This window comes from Gastrolobium bilobum, unplaced genomic scaffold (genome assembly GCF_033153095.1).
Source record: "Gastrolobium bilobum isolate Gb01-03AN ecotype WA unplaced genomic scaffold, APGP_CSIRO_Gbil_v1 utg3108, whole genome shotgun sequence".
NCBI lineage: Eukaryota > Viridiplantae > Streptophyta > Magnoliopsida > Fabales > Fabaceae > Gastrolobium > Gastrolobium bilobum.
Window position 1 is genome coordinate 295,964 of NW_026897377.1, and position 19,655 is coordinate 315,618.

The window sequence follows — 19,655 nt, forward strand, 5'->3', positions numbered from 1 at the left end:
CCCATCCCAGTATAATATCCCTAACCTAATTAAATAATAAATTATATGTAATTAAGTAATTTAGCATGTATTAGTGAGTTGAAATAAATAAAAAGCCTAATTAAATTAATTAGGGTCACTTTTGAGGTAAAAAGTGCAGTCAGTGAAAATAATGGGGTATAAATGGGTGTAGGCAAAAGTACCCAAAATATAAAAATAAAAGTGAGAATATTCCTAGAAAAATATTCAAGACTTTTGGGTAAAGTTTGGTGATGTATGGAGTTTAATAGATAGATGAGCTAATACCCGGTTGATTTCACTTAACCATTATAAGTGACAAAACACAAAATCACAACCCCTCATTTCCTTCTTCCTTCGTCGAGCCTGAGAGAGAAAAGAGAGTGGGAGAGATGACCTAATGGGAGAAGCAAACCCTAGGTCCATGGATTCTTAACCGATTTGAGTGATTCCAAAGCCTAAATCACTCTAAATCTCCTCCTCTTTCATAAACCTAACTTAGTTTCAAGTGAGAAGCATTGTGGAGAGAGATATCTCCCTCCACAGATTTCGCCCTTGTGAGGATTTGAGGAGTTTGAAGGTGATTCTCTCCATGGGAGCTTAGGAAATCAACATTCCTTGGTTGTGCAACCAATTGTGGTGAGTTTCCACTCCTTGAACTCTATTCTCATGGAGATTGTATGGTTGAGGGAGATGATGAATAGTGTTTTAGGGTTGTATGAGGTTGGGTTTGATTTAAGCTTAAGCCTTTGTAAATGTTGTTAGTAATGATAAATAAGCGGTGAAAATGAGTTTAGATTGTTATTTAAGTCATGTTCAAAATCTTGGAAAAAAAACATATGCTTGAAGTATTGATTTTCTAGTAGTGTAAGACATGGTTTGGTTTGGTTGATTATTGATTGTATCCATGTGATGGTTAGGATTGAGGTAATTGGATCACCCTTGAGGGACCAACCATTGGAGCAAGCTATGGAGCTTGATTAGCCCAATTGGATAGGTAAGTCCATGCCAAATTGTTGTGTTGTTGATGAATACATGGATATTCATTAAATTGTATTGATTGATTGTGTGACACCTTGGTGTAGGTGAGTTTTGCAAGTTATAGCTTGAATACGAAGTTGACTGGTTGTAGAAATTGTTGGTGAAGAACAAAGGTTGAACTGAAGCTGAGGTAAGCCTTCGGACCTTAGGTGTAAATCCCTTTATTGTTCCACCAAGCCCTGAAGGGGTTGTGGTTGTTAATCATGTATATAAATGCAATGAAATGGTTTAATGCTTTGTTATACGTATGTGTATGCATTTGGTGTGGCATAAGATGGTGTTTCCCTATGTTGGTATGTTGCATGACGATGCGTAATTCATACTTGGTAGTTTAGCTGGCCAGTAGGACTATTTGCATCTGAGTATCCTTAGGACAGCCTGAGGGCTCGAGGGATTTCTCCTGGAGATGTTTGTTTACACACTGCATGGATATGTATTTACTGCATTATTTATTGTTATTGCTATTACACTGTGATTGAACTATGGGGTGGAGAGATGCTCCAAGGACCTCTGGTTTACTGTGATATATTTGTATATCTCACCCCGTGTGGTGGGGATCCCCTTTCAGGTAAGGATGTTGTAGGAGCCTCCAGTGGCAAGTGGCCATATTTGGATTAGTTGATACATGAAGATCTTGCATCATTGGAATTAAGCATGCCATTTTGTAGTTCAGATGTATAGGATTGTTAATTGAAAGCCAATGGTCATATGCATGTTATGTTTTAATTGGATGGACTTAGCCTATGCTCATCTCCTGTGGTATCTCTTCTGTTGTTGGGAGCCAAGGACTTGATCATAGTATTTTGTAGCTAAGTCCCATGAATCTGTAATTAAGACTTGTAGAGATGCTGTAATGTTGGGAATATTGTATATATAAATGATGTCAATTAGGCGAAAGAAGACTTATAGGTTGAAAATCCATGTGAAAATAAAGATATCCTATCTTGTGGTCCATATTTCATATTCTATATGATAGATTTGGACCATTGTGTCTTAATGGAAGTTGTAGATATTTTTTTTAGCTTTCCAACGAGACCAAGATTGCGTAAATAGGAGTAGTATAAATATAGTTATAGATGAAATACAAAAGGAGGTCAAATTGCCCTGTTTTGGTGCTTGCTCCAGAACTGCGGCGCTCTTAACATCAAGTTCACGCTATGAGCGCCAACCAGCAGTAGGTTTGACGCTATGAGCGTGAGACTCACACTATGAGCATCAACCTCTCTGACTTCTCACGCTATGAGCGTGAGACTCACGCTATGAGCGTGGGGGTCCTGGGGATTTCAGCATCCATTTTCTTAGAAATTTCATAACTTGAGCTACGGTGCTCCGATTTAAGCGCGGTTTGAACCCACGCGTAGCTAATGAAAAATCCTATAACATATTAGAAAATTGGAGACCATAAAAGTAGTATAGGAATTTCTTAAATAAATAAAGAGTATATATGTTTAGTGTTTAAGAACTATAAAGTAAGTATATAAATTCCAATTTAATAAAAGGCTAAGAGAGTTTAGTATTGAACTCGAACAAAATAATGATATGATGTTAAGTTTAGTTTTGATTATTCCGCAAAGTAATGATGTTATGGTCACGCAATTGGTTATTTCAAACTCGGCGTTGTTAAAAAGGAAAACAAAAAATTTATCCGGGTTTTTAATTGAACCAATGTGATTGTAACTGCGCTTAATATCATAAAGCAATGTTAACAAATCAGTTCTGGAACGGGGTGTTACACCCAGAATTACTCCAAGTCAAGCACGCTTAACTATGGAGTTCTTCCGTTCTGGGCTATCGAAAAGTAGATGCATCATGAAAGAATTCTATAACACGTTGAAAGATGGAGACCGTAAAAGTAGTATAGAATTTTCTTAAATAAATAAAGAGTGGAGATGTTTGGTGTTTAATAACACTAAAAATGAGTTTATAAACTTTGTTGGTCTAAGGGGACGACTTGGCACACTAGGGTAGCAACATATGGTTTAAATAAAGTTAGTTATGTTAGGTGTTCACACATAGTTTAAGTTATGATTACAACTATTGGAATTGTTTTAATTATGGATTTGATTTTAAATATAAACGTTCACTAACGCAAAAAGGAAAAAGTTTATCCGTACTTTAATTCAATTGTTGTGATTGTAACTGCGCCTAATGTCATACGTGATATTAACCAACCAGTTCTAGAACAGAGTGTTACATTCACGACTAATTTTTTTTTTTTGGAAGTGTCTAAAATAAGGACAGTATTTTTTATTAGTAACCCAAAACAGATTTTACTCATACATATTATTTCATATATGACAGAACTAAAACCAAATTTGTTTCATACTTTGTTCAGAACATAAATCTCTTGATCCTTCAGCTGGTAGATTGAAATATCATGGAAGGGCAGTGGGAGAGGATGTCTTGAGACAGAAAGTTCATTAGCCACTTGTTGCATTGATGGTCGACACTTGGGGTTTGAATGAAGGCATTGTAAGGCTAGTGTGGCAACAAGAACTACATCTTCAATATCTTTCCGAGCTCGGGGAACACCTAGACGCGAGTCCAATATATCTTTCAAAATCATCTTTTCAGCATATGACTTTGTCCAAGAAGAAATTATGTCTCCCGGATGCTTTCCCATCACTATTTCCATTACTACCACACCAAAACTATACACATCACATTTTTCTGTCAAAGTTAATGTGTATGCCAGTTCTGCATCAAAATCATAGATTTGAAGAATATTATTGCTTCAATATATATTTACTAAATAAATAAAATCAAAATGAAATACACGTTTCAGGAAATATTTCACGAAATTGCATAGATCATTCCTTGTAGAAAAAATAGTACACATATTCTGTCTGTCCCTCGTATTCAAAGATTCATCAAATTTACCATATTTCAATTAATTTTTATAGTAATTAATTTGATATTATATTATATTTTTACCATCAATAACTTCAACGTAAAAATTATGGTTCATTGTGACACAACTTTGTAATAACCATAGAATTTAATGGAAAAAGTGTTACCTGGAGCAATATATCCATATGTACCGGCTATCAAAGTTTGATTAGAAGAGTCAGGATCAATGAGTCTAGCTATTCCAAAATCTGAAAGAAATGCTTCGAATTCCGAGTTCAACAAAACATTGCTACTTGTAATATCTCGGTGAACAATTGTTGGTGTACAATCATGATGCAGATAAGCCAAAGCATGTGCTATCCCTTTAACAATATTCACTCGCTTGCTCCAATTCAACTCTGTAGCTTCCTCATCATTCCTCAGGACATAAAATAAGCTTCCCCTTTCAATGTATTCATAGATTAAAAACATACATCGATTGTGCAAGCAAAATCCATAAAGCTTAACAATGTTCCGATGACGGATATTTGTCAGCACTTGGACTTCATTTCGGAAACACTTGTCAAAAGATGGGTTTTGAGATTCCAATCGGTGTAGTTTCTTCAAGGCAACAATTTTACCACTGGGAAGTTGTGCTTTGTAAACACTTCCATAAGCCCCTGTGCCAATGCAATACTTGATATGAAAGTCCTCTGTTGCTTCAATGATATCTTCAAATGCAATTTTACCATCATAATTCCATATGGAAAACAAGTCTCCATTCTTTGCTTGTTTCTTTTGGAATTTGGTCTTCCTAGCCATGAATCGATAAACAAGCAAGGCCCCTATAGATAGGAGAACAAGAAAAGTAGTGACAGGAAGAATGATCTTCAGGGAACGACCACTCTGAATATGACCAGATGAGGGGCTGGGGGATGGCTCGTAAGAGCATGTAGCAATTAATCCCTGATTACCAATGAATGTGTCCAGAGAAAATTCACAACAAATTGCTTCAGAGATACTGCCACTAAGGGAATTGTATGACAAATTGAGGCTTTCAAGGTAACAAAGCTCCATAGGAATATTGCCACCGAGATTATTGTAACTAAGATGCAATGACTTTGTTATGAGACCAAACACTGAAGGAATACTTCCATTTAACTTGTTGTGAGAGAGGTTTAGATCAGAAAGGTATCCCCTACAATCATGCGGCAGTGAGCCAGATAATTGATTGGATGAAAGATCAAGAATATATAGAGAAGTCATTTGAAAAACTTCTGACGGTATGCTACCAGATAGATTGTTATTAGACATATCTAGTACCCTCAAATATTCTAAATTTTGAATTGTGGGGTGTATGACACCACTTATTTGATTTGAATGAAGAGTTAAATTCATCAAATAAGCTAACTTGTACAGAGACAAAGGAATTGAACCACATAGGTTATTTGCAGCCAAATCTAGATATAAAAGATTGGTGACAAAATTTCCTATCTTTGAGGGAATTGAACCATTGATTTTGTTCAGGCTTAGGGAAAGACTTTCCAATCTTGATAAATTGCTATTTATTGGAGGGATTGGGCCAATGAGTGAGTTATTAGAAAGATCTAACTGTACTAAGTTATTAAGATTCAATAATTCCAAAGGGATGGAACCACTGATTTGGTTAGAATCAAGAAACAGGTTGTGCAAATCTTTCAAATAGCCTAAACTCTTTGGAATTCGACCTCCGAGTTCGTTATGGCCAAGATCCAAACTAGTCAAATGCTTCAAACTTCCAATTTTGTTTGGAATCGAACCATTTAACTTGTTGGAACGAAGCTTTAAAGTGAACAAATTCTTTATGTTTCCTATTCCCGTAGGAATTGGACCAATCAGGCAATTGGAACTCAAATCTAAAGTGGACAAATTTGTTAGCTTCCCTATGTCATTGAAAATGAAACCACTGAAAGCATTTGCCGAAGCCACAAGCTTCTTTAGCGGGAGATTCGCAAGCGTGTTCGGCAGCTCACCACTAAAATTGTTAGTGGATAGATCAAGTTTGGTGAGACTAGTCATGTGACCAAATGTTGTGGGTATGGACCCATTAAAGCCATTTCTGCTCAAATTCAATGTGACAAGCTTTTTCAAATTGCTAAACTGAGGAGGTATCACACCGAATAGAGAATTGTTTGAAACATCAAGCATCACAAGTTGAGTGAGATTTGCAAGTGAACTAGGCAACTCACCTTCTAGAGAATTAGAGGACAAAACAAGATGAGTGAGACTAGTCATGTGACCAAATATTGTGGGTAAGGACCCATTAAAGCCATTTGCGCTTAAATTCAATGTGACAAGTTTTTTCAAATTGCTAAATTGAGGAGGCAGCACACCGAACAGAGAATTGTCAGAAACATCAAGCATCACAAGTTGAGTGAGATTTGCAAGTGAACTAGGCAACTCACCTTCTAGAGAATTAGAGGACAAAACAAGATGAGTGAGACTAGTCATGTGACCAAATGTTGTGAGTAAGGACCCATTGAAGCCATTTTCGCTTAAATTCAATGTGACAAGCTTTTTCAGATTGCTAAACTGAGGAGGCAGCACACCGAACAGAGAATTGTCAGAAACATCAAGCATCACAAGTTGAGTGAGATTTGAAAGTGTAGTAGGCAACGCACCTTCAAGAAAATTATTAGAAACATCAAGCATCACAAGGTTAGTGAGATTTGAAAGTGAACTAGGCAACTTGCCTGTAAGACAATTAGAGGACAAGTCAATAGAGGTGAGTTTGGTAAGAGCGCTAATTTCTGTAGGGATGCCACCGTAAAGCTCCATTGAACTAAGATTTAGAACTACTAAATTGGGCAATGCAGTGAGGTTGAGGTCCTGAAGATATAGCTTAACCCCCCAAGAATTACGAGTTTTAGAAATCTCTGTAATACTTCCAGCTTCATTGCATAAAATACCAGGCCAAGTACAGGGATTTGAGCTCTGTTGGTCACTCCACCAATGGGTTTTGTACAAAGCCTCACGTTCCTCTTTTATGAATGAAGAATTAGATGTGGCCATAACAGCAGGAAGGAATAAGGGGGAAGGTCTAGCAAAAAATAAAAGCGGAACTATCACTAACAAAATGCAATTAGAGTTTGCCATGGAATGCTCAAATTCGAAATGGCTCAGTTACAAAAACTCATGGGGCTAATGAGCACTTTAATAATGCTACTACTCTGGTAACTTGGTACTTGCGACAATGGTCAACTGCATGACAAACGCGTTTCATTGGGATTTATGGTCAATGAAGCCCACTCACACTCACTTTATAGCAATTGCATCGAGGGAGAAATTCACCCATAATTTAAGTTGTCGCGGACTTGGGCTCCACTTGGAGAAATATGTGATGTACTTCTCTACTTTTTCTGACTGCAATTATAACTTATATGCACTTAGAGGGCATACTTAGGTAGTAACCTGCGGTTGGGGTAGAAGTGTAGTGTACTTTGTCCTTTTGGCCTTCGGTATTAAAACATAAAATCAAAAAATCAAAAAATTGCACTTGAAATGTAATTAACAATTTTTCTTTTTAAGGCTAGTCACTACCACGATATATATCATGATTCCTAAATGCAAGCCAGCCGTTATTACCCCCAATAACTTTCATTGTTTTTTATTAGTAAAATTTGATATCCATGCACGGATCGATGAATACATATTGTATCTATTATTATAATTTTATTTATTTAAAAATTATAAAAATAAATATTAGATTTAATAATATGGTTTAGATCATTTATACACATGAATGAATAAAGTACTAAATTCAATTTAAAAATTAGAGTACTAAAATTTGCTTAATATGTATTCTTCTGAAATTATATTTACATTAAATCCAACAAGATAGTCTCGCATTAGTGTTTTTAACTGTTTTTTTATGAACATGTAAGTTACTTTTTGATAAAAATGGATAGTTGCTTTTTGAAATATTAGTTATATCGACATTATGTTAATGTTTATGGTATTAACTTGAAATCGTAAGAGTGAGTTTAAGCTACATACATTATTATTAATGAAAGTAGAGTTTGCCATGGAATGCTCAAATTTGAAAAGACTCAGTTACGATGATTCATGGAAAAAAATGAGCACTTTAATAAAGCTATTGGACTGGGAACTTTATCAACGGCATGGCCAACACGGCCATTTAGAAATTTCCTTACAATATCGTGGCCAACATGATCAAACGTGTTTTTTTCGGTCAATGTCTGAAACATCAGAGTCAGAGGACTGTGAAGTCTTCCCCGGTACTATCTTTGGAATGCATTTAAAGTCTTAATTCTGGTTCCGCTCCAAACACCTCCCATGGAAGATACCTGTAATTTATCCAAAAAATAGGACTATAAAGTTAAGAGAATTGTTAGAAAATAATATAAACCATTAAAAAACCCTCACCCATCAGCTTAAGCTTTTGGGTTGAATTTGTTCCTTACATGGAATCATAGCCTAGGTGTCACATGTTCGATCCTCACCGCCCCCGGTTTCTCTTGGTTTGTTCCTTACATGGAATCATAGCCTAGGTGTCACATGTTCGATCCTCACCGCCCCTGGTTTCTCTTGGTTTGTGTTGATAAAAGTTTATTGAATATATTGCATCAATACTGCTGATTGACCTTTAGACGGAATTGATATGGATGATGTGTTGGATTTTTAAATTGTACATTATTGTACATGTCAATTATTTGCCAGTAGATTATTGAGTTGAATTAATGGAATTGTTCAGTGAAGATTAATTATGCTAGCGAGGCATGAAATTCCCAATTGAGTGTTATGATTTAATTGTTGTGGGATATGGTTGAGCCCGAATCTGGGAATTGTGGGCGAGCTAATTGTCACAAACACATAGTTGATATCCCAATTGGTTGTGCATGGTTGATTTGGTTTAACATTGCATATTTATACTTAGTTTAACTCTTGATTAATCGTATCATGTTGTTGATCTTTAGTTATGTTACCTTTATAAACATGTTCAATGCTTTATGGCTGTTGTGCTTTTGCACTCATTCAATTGAAATGGCTCAATTATATTCTGATTGCCAAATACACTGCTGCATAATTTGTTCTTTATTGATCATCTCTTCTGAATATATGCACACTAGCTGTGATATTATTATGATAGCCAAAATTGTTTTGTTCACTTCAAGCTCTTATTGATATTAAATCTGGATTTCTTAGTGATTGAATATATCCACAAATTTGTTTGAGTTATGACATAGTCTGATTCCCCATTTTGCATTTCATGCTGAATTTTATATCTGATAATTGTAACTTTTTTGAATTACAAGGAAAACAGGTATCTAAATACAAGGGCATTGGCTCTGGAACAAAGAAAAGCACAGGTTCAGGCACCAAGAGGCCTAGAGCCTCTTCAGGCAATACCAGGGCTTCAAGATCCGATTTTGATGGTGACATGTTTCTCTCTGCTGCACACCAGGAGAGGTATGAGATTTGGTTCATGCCTAAGTGTATCATACCATAGAGGAGAATCAGTCTTGAGTTGCTAGAGGATTCCCCTATCCTGGCCACTATCAGGAAGAGGAAGTGGGAGACTCTGGTTACTTTTCTAGCTGCCAGTCCGAGCACTATTCTCAGGGAATTCTGTTCCAATGCGGATAAGGATACAGTCGAAGAGACCAGGAAAACTTGGGTGAGAGGGAAGGAAGTTCTCTTTGATGCAGCCACCATAGAGAGATTCCTTCATACCAATTACAATGCTAATAGGAACTGTCATTTCATGCAACACTATAACAAGCTTCAACCCACATATAGAAAGGTAGTGTACAGAGAGCATTTGCCTTAGGTGGCTGAGACACTTAGGCTGGGGATCACCCACCCACATTCTTGTTGGAAAGAGAAACAAGGGAAACCAGGTATTCCAAAAAAGTTGAAGAGGATAGATTTGACTAGTGAGGCCATTTTTTGGCATGGATTCATTAATTCTACAATAATACCCTCCACCAACCTGAGTGATTTGAACATAGAAGAGAGCTGTATTGCTATATGAGCTGATGAGTGAGCATAACCTGCATATTGCTTCTATCTTGTCTGATCGCATAGTGTACATCATCACTATTGGCAGGAAGAAAGCCAGGCTAGTTCATAGCTCCTTGATTACACAACTTTGCATTCGAGTAGGGTGCAAATTTCAGCTAAGGAGCCAATTGATGTAGAGGTGGATCGCCCTATGACGCAGAGTAACTTTAACGCTCTGAGCAATGAAGCTCGAAGAATTGCCATCTGGACGGCCTCCTTGCATCAGAGCGGATCACCAGCTACGCAGAGTCCACATGCAGGGGATCCTACTGCTCCTTCGGCTGCACTTTCACCATCTTCTCAGCGAGCACCTCTCGAGCCACTCTATCAAGACTCACCCGTCATCTTGGAGATGCAGAGACAGCTTCATAGGTTATCTGTTCAGGGCGATTTATTATTGCACACGGATGCTGGAGGCCCTTTGCAAGGAGAAGAGCATTGATTACACTGTTTGGAGGCCACATTCACCACCACTTGTAAAGCTCGGTCGCTTCAAGAATCAATGATTATCCTCACATACTAATACGAGACTTTTCAGTGTGTTTTTTCCTCACTCACACTTCCTGGGAAAACTTCCCAGGAAGTCACCCATTCCAGAATTGCTCCAAGTCAAGCACGCTTAACTACGGAGTTCTTCCGTTCCAGACTACCGAAAAGTAGATGCATCTTGTTAGTATAGGTAGTACTAATTAATTCTTATAAGCTATCTCAAACTGTACAAGTCTCGTACCTGCACAATTTTTGGAATCTCTCTCTTTCGGGTGTCGATTCGATTCATTTATGTAACCCCCGCTGGAAGCCTGTCAGGAGCCTCTCCTTGTCCATGCCCTTTCGCATCGGCGATCACTCCCCGCCCTCATCAGCGCCCGGATGTTACACCGCATTCACCATCACTTGCACCTCCAACACCAGAGGAGCCTACAAAGCCCACAGAGCCAGTAGAGGATGACAGTACGGAGGAGGCTTAGACACATTTGTTGCCATTCCATCTATTTTCTTAGTTTTTGTCTTTTCTATTTTCTTCATCTGCATTTTTACTTTCAGTTCTATTGAGACAGTTGAGATATGTTTATGCTCTCTGGGACATTTGCTTTCATTATCCTGTTATTGATGTTTGATTCGTATATTGTGTTCTAATTGCGTAGAAGTTATTATTCTTCGACTAGATTAGAATTTATTGCTTGGGATAGAAATTCTCTAAATCTGGGAATTGTGGGCGCATCGTACATGCGATAACTAAGGAACTCATTCCAATGAGAAGGACACCTAATAGGAAAAAAAAATTGATTCAGGGGATATATCTCAACCCCTCTTAACCTTTGTTTTGTTTTTAATTTTTTTTTTAGTGTTTAATCACTCTCTGAAAAGCATGTCTAGATTTAGATAAGCTTAATCAGTCAATAAAGTTGAATAAACTTTAGGAATCATGTTTAATCTTGTGAAAACTCACAATATTTGCTGACATGATAGTGTGTTGAAAATGATCTTGAGTTTATGATTGCTCATTTTATTGATTTCTATAATAGCCCATATTAATTAATTAGGAAATCAAGTGTAATTAATTAATTAAACATGTTTTACTGGGTGAAATTAAGTATGAGGCTTAATAAAATGAATCTGAGTCACTTTGGAGTTAAAAAGTGTACTCAGTGAAAATTAAGGGGTATAAATGGGTATTGGCAAAAGTACCCAAAATATAAAAATAAAAATAGTAATATTCCTAGAATAATATTCCAGACTTTTGGGTAAAGTTTGGTAATTATTGGAGTTGAATAGATAGACGAACCAATACCCACATGTTACCACTTAACCAATGTTAAGTGGTAAAACACCAAAAAGAACCCCTCATTTCCCACCCAACCCGTCGAACCAGAAAGGAGAAGAGAAGAGAGGGAGAGAGAGGAAGAAGAAGAAAAGGGAAAGAGAGAGAGAGAGAGAGAGAGAGCAAATCCCAACGGTTTTGGGTGATTCAAAAGCCTAAATCGCTTAGAATCTCGCCCTCTTTCATAATCCTAGCTTTGTTTTGAGTGGGGAGCATTGTGGAGAGGGATATTGGCTCTCAAAAATTCGGCCCTTTGGTGAAAATTGGGGTTTTGAGAGTTTCTACCTCCATTGAAGCTTGAGGAGCCATCAATCCTTGGTTGTGTGACCATTGGTGGTAAGATTCTAACCCTTGAACCTCATGATTCCTTGAAATTTGCATGAGTTAGGGTTTGTGAATAGTAAATTGGGATTTTTATGAAATGTAGTTGAATTAGCTATGTTCTAGGAAGAATGGAGCTTAGAGCATGTTATGGAAAATGCTAGGAATGTCATTTAATCGGTGGAAATGAGCCTAGATAGTCATTTGGTAATTGTTCATAACATTGGAAAATTCATACTTGGATTGGGTGGTATTCTAGCATGTTGAACAATTAGTGAGATGAATGATTGATTGTGTCCTTGTGATGTCTAGGATTGAGACATTTGGACCAACCGTGAGTGATCAACCATTGGAGCAAGCTATGGAGCTTGATTAGCTCCATTGGATAGGTGAGTTCATGCTTATGTTTGGTATGAATTGTATAGCTTGGTTGATAGCTATGAGATGTTATTGGATGCAATATGTGTTGATTGCATTACACCATGTGTAGGTGTATGTTTGTAAAAGTTGATTGCTGAAACTGTTGGTGAAGAACAAAGGTTGACTGAAGCATTGAGGTAAGCCTTCGGACCTTGGGTGTAATTCCCTTGACTGTTCTACCAAGCCCTGAAAGGGTGGAGGTTGTGATTGTGTATATAAATGCAATAAAATAGTGTAATGCTTTGTTATACGTATGTGTATGCATTTGGTGTGGCATAGGATGGTGTTTCCCTATGTTGGTATGTGGCATGACGATGCGTAAATCATACTTGGTAGTTAGCTGGCCAGTAGGACTATTTGCATCTGAGTTTCCTTAGGACAGCTTGAGAGCTCGAGGGATTTCTCCTGGAGATGTATTGCACTTTGCATAGATATGTATTTACTGCATTATTATTGTTATTGCTATTACACTGATATGGAACTGTGGGGTGGAGAGATGCTCCAAGGACCCCTGGTTTACTGGATATATTCGTATATCTCACCCCGTGTTGTGGGGACCCCCTTTCAGGTAAGGATGCTGCAGGAGCCTCTGGTGGCAAGTGGCCATACCTAGATTATGCATGAAATATGGCACTTCTTTGAGTTTATGCATGCCTTTTGTAGTTGACATGTATAGGATTTTATTTTGAAAGCCCATGATCATTTGTATATCTTGATTCATTGGATGAACTTAGCCTATGCTCATGCCTTTGGTTACACCTTTTGTTGATGGGAGCCAAGGGAATGATCATAGTGTTTTGTAAGCTAAGTTCTATGATTTGTAAAGGATATGTAATGTAAATGATGCCTACTTGGAATTCAATATATGCATGCTTGTTATGTATTGAGTTGTTGAATTGGTTGGGCTGAAAATCAATTAGGTACCCTCTTCGTTTAAACTGGTAAACGATGAGAAAACAAAGGTCATGCTGCCCAAATTCTAGCTAAATCTCATGAGGAGAGGTTGGATGAGTGCTAGGATTTAGTTTTGGGGCATGGACATTTGGGGTTTGTAATGGGGATGCATTTTCCCCTAGGCTTGGACTTGAGAAATGTGGGAATTGGAATTCCCTGGCAGCGCGCTTAAGCGCCCAGGAGCGCGCCCAAGCGCCCTGCTGCCCCTGCGAGTGCCAATGCATTCTGCCTCCTCGCGCTGGAGCGCCCAAGTGGGGGCTTAAGCGCCCAGGATTGCGCGCTGGAGCGCCCTGGCGTGCGCTTAAGCGCCCCTTGCTGCAGAAAGTTGGGTGGCTTACTGCCCCCTCGTGTTTTAGCGCCCAGGGTGGGGCTTAAGCGCCCAGGGTTGCGCGCTTGAGCGCCCTGGTCCGCGCTTAAGCGCCCTTCGCCACTGAAGGAGGAGATGCTTCTGTCTCTGCGCGCTAAAACGTCCCCGTGGGAGCTTGAGCGCCCAGGCTAGCGCGCCTGAGCGCCCTGTTGCGCGCTTAAGCGCCCATCCACACTGGAAATGCTGATGCTTACTGCCTCCGTGCGCTTAAGCGCCCAGATGGAGGCTTTAGCGCCCGATAGCGCGCGCTTGAGCGCCCGGTAGCGCGCTGAAGCGCGCTGGGCCTGTGACCAACACTCTCTTGTGTTGCTTCAAATTGTCCTAACTTGGACTACAGTGCTCCGATTTGAGCACGGTTTGAAGCCACAGGTAGCTAATGAAGAAACCTACAATATAGTAGAAGATGTGAACTAAATAAGAAGTAAATTAATGATTTAAAAATGGAATAAGAACATGATGTTAAGCTTAATTGATATGATTCCGCAAGGTAATACGGTTATGATCACGGAATTGGGTATTATAAATTCGGTATGTTTTAAAATGAAAAATTTATCCGGATTTTAATTGAACCCATGTGATTGTAACTGCGCTTAATATCATAATGCGATGTTAACAAACCGGTTCTAGAACGGGGTGTTACATTTTATGGTATCAGAGCAGTTTCGTTGGGAATAACTGTTAGCTATTGTTGAGTATGCTTAGTGTTCGATGCTTTATAGTTGTTTTAGTACTCTGTATGATTATTGCATTTGTGATCACTAAGTGTGGGCCTGATCAACTCACTTCTTTGTGTAACATGTGTAGTGACATGACGAGGAACCGAAACAACCCCGGACCATCAAACACCAATGCTCAGCCAGAACCTGTTTTGGCTGCTCTTGTGAGGCCTAGAAGTGGCCGTGGGGCAACGGGCGTACCGCCTGATCCCGTGGCTGAAGCTCTTGCAGCCGTTCAGAGAGAGTTGGCTGCTAGCAGGCAAGCCAATGAAAATTTGTTAAAGACAAATGAAGACTCGCGGACTGCTATGGCCGCGATGATGACCGAGTTGAGGACGTTGAGGGGTCCTAGGCCCGTGAACCGGCAACCCACTCCTCCTCCTCACACTGCTACGCCTTCTCCACCTCCTTCACAGGAAGAGGGTGGAGTGGGTAACAATGAGGGTGAAGGTAGTCACCACTCCGGAAGTCGGAGTCATCACACTGAGGTTCGTCAACCTCAAGTTGAAAATGTCGGTGATCATGAGATGGAGGAAAGGAGACTGATGGCTTTCCGAAAACATAAACCTCCTTCTTTTAAGGGAGGTTATGAGCCAATGACGGCTGCAAAATGGCTCCAAGCGATGGAGAAAATATTCAGGGTGATGAGGTGCCCTGACGCAATGAAGTTGGCTTACTCTGTTTATATGCTGGAAGAGGAAGCAGAAGATTGGTGGACAAATACCGTGCAGCCATTAGAAGCTGAAGGTCGGGAGATCACATGGCGGTTATTCGAGACATTGTTCTTGGATAACTACTTCCCTAGAGAGGCTAGGGAACAAAAGCAGAATGAGTATAACGATCTCAAACAAGGGTCGATGTCTATTGACCAATACTTCTCAAAATTCAATGAGTTGGTGAAATACGCCAACTATGGGCGAGCCTTACCCACCCCGGCTGAAATGACCTCCAAGTTCCAATGGGGTCTTAATGAGAAGATGTCTCGGAAGATGTCAAATTGTGACATCCGAGAGTTCAGTCGGTTTGTAAACCAGTGTAGAAAGGTGGAAGAAGTGTATAAGGTGTCCCAAGCCAAGAAGTCTTCTGAGGCCCAGGCACCTAGTTCCAATAAAGCAACGGGCTCAGGTTATTGGAAGAACAGGAAGGTGCAAGGCAAGAAGCTGAATGCGAATAAGCCCTTTGACTTGTTCAAAAAACCCGGTACTCAGAAGAAGTTTGTTGATAGAGGACCTCCTCCCAAGTGCAAGGGATGTGGCAAAGAGCATAGAGGTCCATGTGCTACTGGTGAGGTGATTTGCTTTAAATGTGGAAGATCCGGTCACTACTCCAGGCAGTGTCCTCAGAACGAAGCAAGGACTATGGCAGTTCAAGCTACTGCTGTTCCGGTCTCTGTTGTTCAACCTATGCTAGAGTCTCAGACGGTTGGTAGAGTATATACCATGGACCGTCAACAATCGGAGAAGGCTCCGAATCTAGTGAAAGGTACAATTTACATTGATAATATGGATGTTGAAGTGTTGTTTGATTCAGGAGCTACACACTCCTGTATGTCTGATTTTATGGCCGTTGGTCTAAATTTGCAAATGTATGACATTCGCCCTCCAATGAAAGTGGTTACAGCTACTGGAGAGGAGTGTTATACATCCGTGTTGTGTAAAGATGTCGAATTCAAATATGAAGGCCGAGATTACGTGCTGGATTTTATTTGTTTACCTATGATCAGCCTTCAAGTTATCTTGGGTATGGACTGGTTGTCAAAGAACTGTGCTATGATAGACTGCTGCGGTAAAAGGATTGTGCTTGATGCTGATGATTCTGCTACTAGTTCTTCCCCATATCTATCTGTGTTGCAGGTTAGAAAGGCTTTGAGGGCCGGGGCATTGGGATATGTCTTTGTGGGGGGTTTAGTAGGCGGAAGTCATGAGGAGATTGGCACTATTTCCGTGGTGAGGGAGTTTGTGGATGTGTTTCCAGATGAAATTCCACAACTTCCGCCTCATAGAGAGATTGAGTTCACGATTGATCTGTTGCCTGGTGTGGGGCCTATCTCTCTGGCTCCGTATAGGATGTCACCACCGGAATTAGCCGAGTTAAAGAAGCATATTGAAGAGCTTTCGGCTAAGCAGTTTATCCGGCCAAGTGTGTCCCCGTGGGGAGCACCAGTCATATTTGTTAAGAAGAAGGACGGTAGCATGAGATTGTGCACTGATTACCGTCAGTTGAATAAGGTTACCATTAAGAACAAGTATCCTCTCCCTCGCATAGATGATTTGCTTGATCAGTTGAGGGGTGCTTGTGTCTTCTCAAAGATTGATTTGAGGTCGGGTTATCATCAAATCCGAATTAGGCAGGAAGATATTCCGAAGACTGCCTTCCGATCTAGATATGGACATTATGAGTATCAAGTAATTCCATTTGGACTCACTAATGCTCCTGCGGTGTTTATGGATTACATGAATCGCATATTTAAGCCGTTTCTGGATCAATTCGTGATTGTGTTTATTGATGATATCCTGATATATTCCAAGAGTAAGGAAGAGCATGAAGGTCACTTGAGAACTGTGTTGCAAATTCTCAGAGAGAAACAGTTATATGCAAAGCCTTCTAAATGTGAATTTTGGCTTTCTCAAGTGCAATTTCTGGGTCACGTTATCTCTGCTGAGGGAGTAGCGGTTGATCCTAGCAAGATAGAGGCAGTTGTTGATTGGGAGAGACCCAAGACAGTAACAGAAATAAGAAGTTTTCTGGGTTTGGCTGGTTATTACCGGAGATTCATTAAAGAATTTTCAGCCATGGTGTTGCCATTGACCCGTTTGACCCGGAAGGATACTCCATTTGTTTGGACACAAGAATGTGAAGAATGCTTTCAGAGCCTTAAGGAGAAACTGACGACCGCTCCGGTGTTAGTACTTCCCGACCCGGAAGGTGAATTTGAGCTATACAGCGATGCTTCCAAGAAGGGATTGGGATGTGTACTGATGCAAGATAGGCGAGTGGTAGCTTATGCATCGAGGCAATTGAAACCGCATGAAGAAAATTATCCAACCCATGACCTTGAGCTTGCTGCAATTGTTTTTTGGGTTGAAACAGTGGAGGCATTTCTTGTATGGAATGCAATTTGCAATATTCAGCGATCACAAGAGTTTGAAATACTTGTTTGATCAAAAGGAGCTGAATATGAGACAACGACGGTGGACCGAGTTCCTAAAAGACTATGATTTTGAATTGAAATATCATCCTGGCAAGGCTAATGTTGTAGCTGATGCACTGAGCCGTAAATCTGTGAGCATATCAAGCATGATGATTAGAGATTATGATGTGATAGAGAGGTTCAGAGATATTCAATTATCTAAAATCTTTCCATGTAAAATTTGTGGCTTTGAAATCACGAGCATTGAGAATGAACTGATGACCAGAATCAAAGAAGCCCAGCTGCAAAATGAAAGTGCTAGACGACTAAAAGGTCAGAGTGGTGTATCCTGCAATGATGAGGGTATACTATTATATCAGGGTCGTGTAGTTGTACCTAGGCAGTTGGCGGAAGAAGTGATGACAGAGGCTCATAAGGGTCATTTTACAGTTCATCCGGGAGCTACAAAGATGTATCAGGACCTAAAGATGAATTTCTGGTGGCCTGGTATGAAGAAAGATATTGCCGAATTTGTCTCTAAGTGTCTCATTTGTCAGAAGGTAAAGATTGAGCATCAAAAGCCTTCTGGTATGTTACAACCTCTGGATGTTCCTGAATGGAAATGGGAGAGTATCTCCATGGATTTCGTAGTGGGATTGCCGCGAACACAGGCTAGTTATGATTCTATATGGGTGATTGTGGATAGATTGACAAAATCCGCACACTTTTTGCCAGTTCGGGTAGATTTCTCTGCGGAGAGATTGGCTAGGCTCTATGTGAAGGAGATTGTGAGGCTTCATGGGGTGCCTGAAAGCATTGTTAGTGATCGGGACCCGAAGTTCACTTCTCGCTTCTGGGGAGCATTGCAGGAGGCTCTTGGCACTCAGTTGAGACTGAGCACTGCTTATCACCCACAGACGGATGGTCAGACTGAGAGGACCATTCAGACGTTGGAGGATATGCTGAGGGCTTGCACCCTGGAGCAGGGTACTGCATGGGATCGATATCTCCCACTGGTTGAGTTTTCATATAATAATAGTTTCCATGCTAGTCTGGGTATGGCTCCCTACGAGGCCTTGTATGGTCGCAGGTGTAGGACACCTACTTGTTGGTCAGAGGTTGGAGACACAGAGCGGTTTGGATTGGATTTTGTTCAGGAGACTACTGAGCAGATCAAAATGATTAGGGATCGTCTGAAAAAGGCTCAGGATCGTCAGAAAAGTTACTATGATCTCAAGCATCGACCTCTAGAGTTTGAGGAGGGAGATCATGTGTTCCTGAAGCTGTCACCGGTTACGGGTGTGGGACGAGCCCTTGGAGTGAGGAAGCTGAGTCCGAGATTTATTGGACCCTACCAGATTCTTCGTAGGGTGGGACCGGTTGCCTACCAGCTTGCCTTACCTCCGCAATTGGCAAATTTGCATGATGTGTTTCATGTTTCTCAGCTGAGGAAATATGTAGCTGATCCTTCTCATGTGGTTCAACCTGATAATGTTGAAATCCGGGAGAATTTGAAGACTCCTATTGGACCACTGAAGATACTCGAAAGAGATGAGAAGAAGCTGAGAAATAAATCTATTCCTATGGTGAAAGTCCAATGGGAAGGAAGGACGCCTGAAGAGTCCACTTGGGAGCGGGAAGATGAGCTTCTCCGGCAAGGGGGTAAAACACCAAAAAGAACCTCCATCGAATTTCCCACCCAACCCGTCGAACCAGTTAGGGTTTGTGAATAATAAATTTGGATTTTTATGAAATGTATTTGAATTAGCTATGTTCTAGGAAGAATGGAGCTTAGAGCATGTTATGGAAAATGCTAGGAATGTCATTTAATCGGTGGAAATGAGCCTAGATAGTCATTTGGTAATTGTTCATAACATTGGAAAATTCATACTTGGATTGGTTGGTATTCTAGCAATTCAACAATTAGTGAGATGAATGATTGATTGTGTCCTTGTGATGTCTAGGATTCAGATATTTGGACCAACCGTGAGTGAT

General features: G+C 40.0%; 1 protein-coding gene across 1 annotated transcript; it reads right to left on the reverse strand.

Moving 5' to 3' along the window:
• Positions 1-3,358: 3,358 nt before the first annotated feature.
• Positions 3,359-6,918, reverse strand: LOC133306419 (probable leucine-rich repeat receptor-like protein kinase At1g35710). Its single transcript, XM_061506734.1, has 2 exons — positions 4,056-6,918; positions 3,359-3,735 (listed from the first exon to the last, which is right to left on the reverse strand). Exons 1-2 carry the CDS (start codon positions 6,916-6,918, stop codon positions 3,359-3,361), a joined length of 3,240 nt encoding a protein of 1,079 aa, XP_061362718.1.
• Positions 6,919-19,655: the final 12,737 nt, after the last annotated feature.

Coding starts and splice junctions, on each gene's coding strand:
- LOC133306419 (XM_061506734.1), bottom strand. CDS start 6,918: ATGGCCACATCTAATTCTTCATTCATAAAAGAGGAACGTGAGGCTTTG. Junction 3,736..4,055: donor ATATGGATATATTGCTCCAG/GTAACACTTTTT, acceptor ATTTTGATGCAG/AACTGGCATACACATTAACT.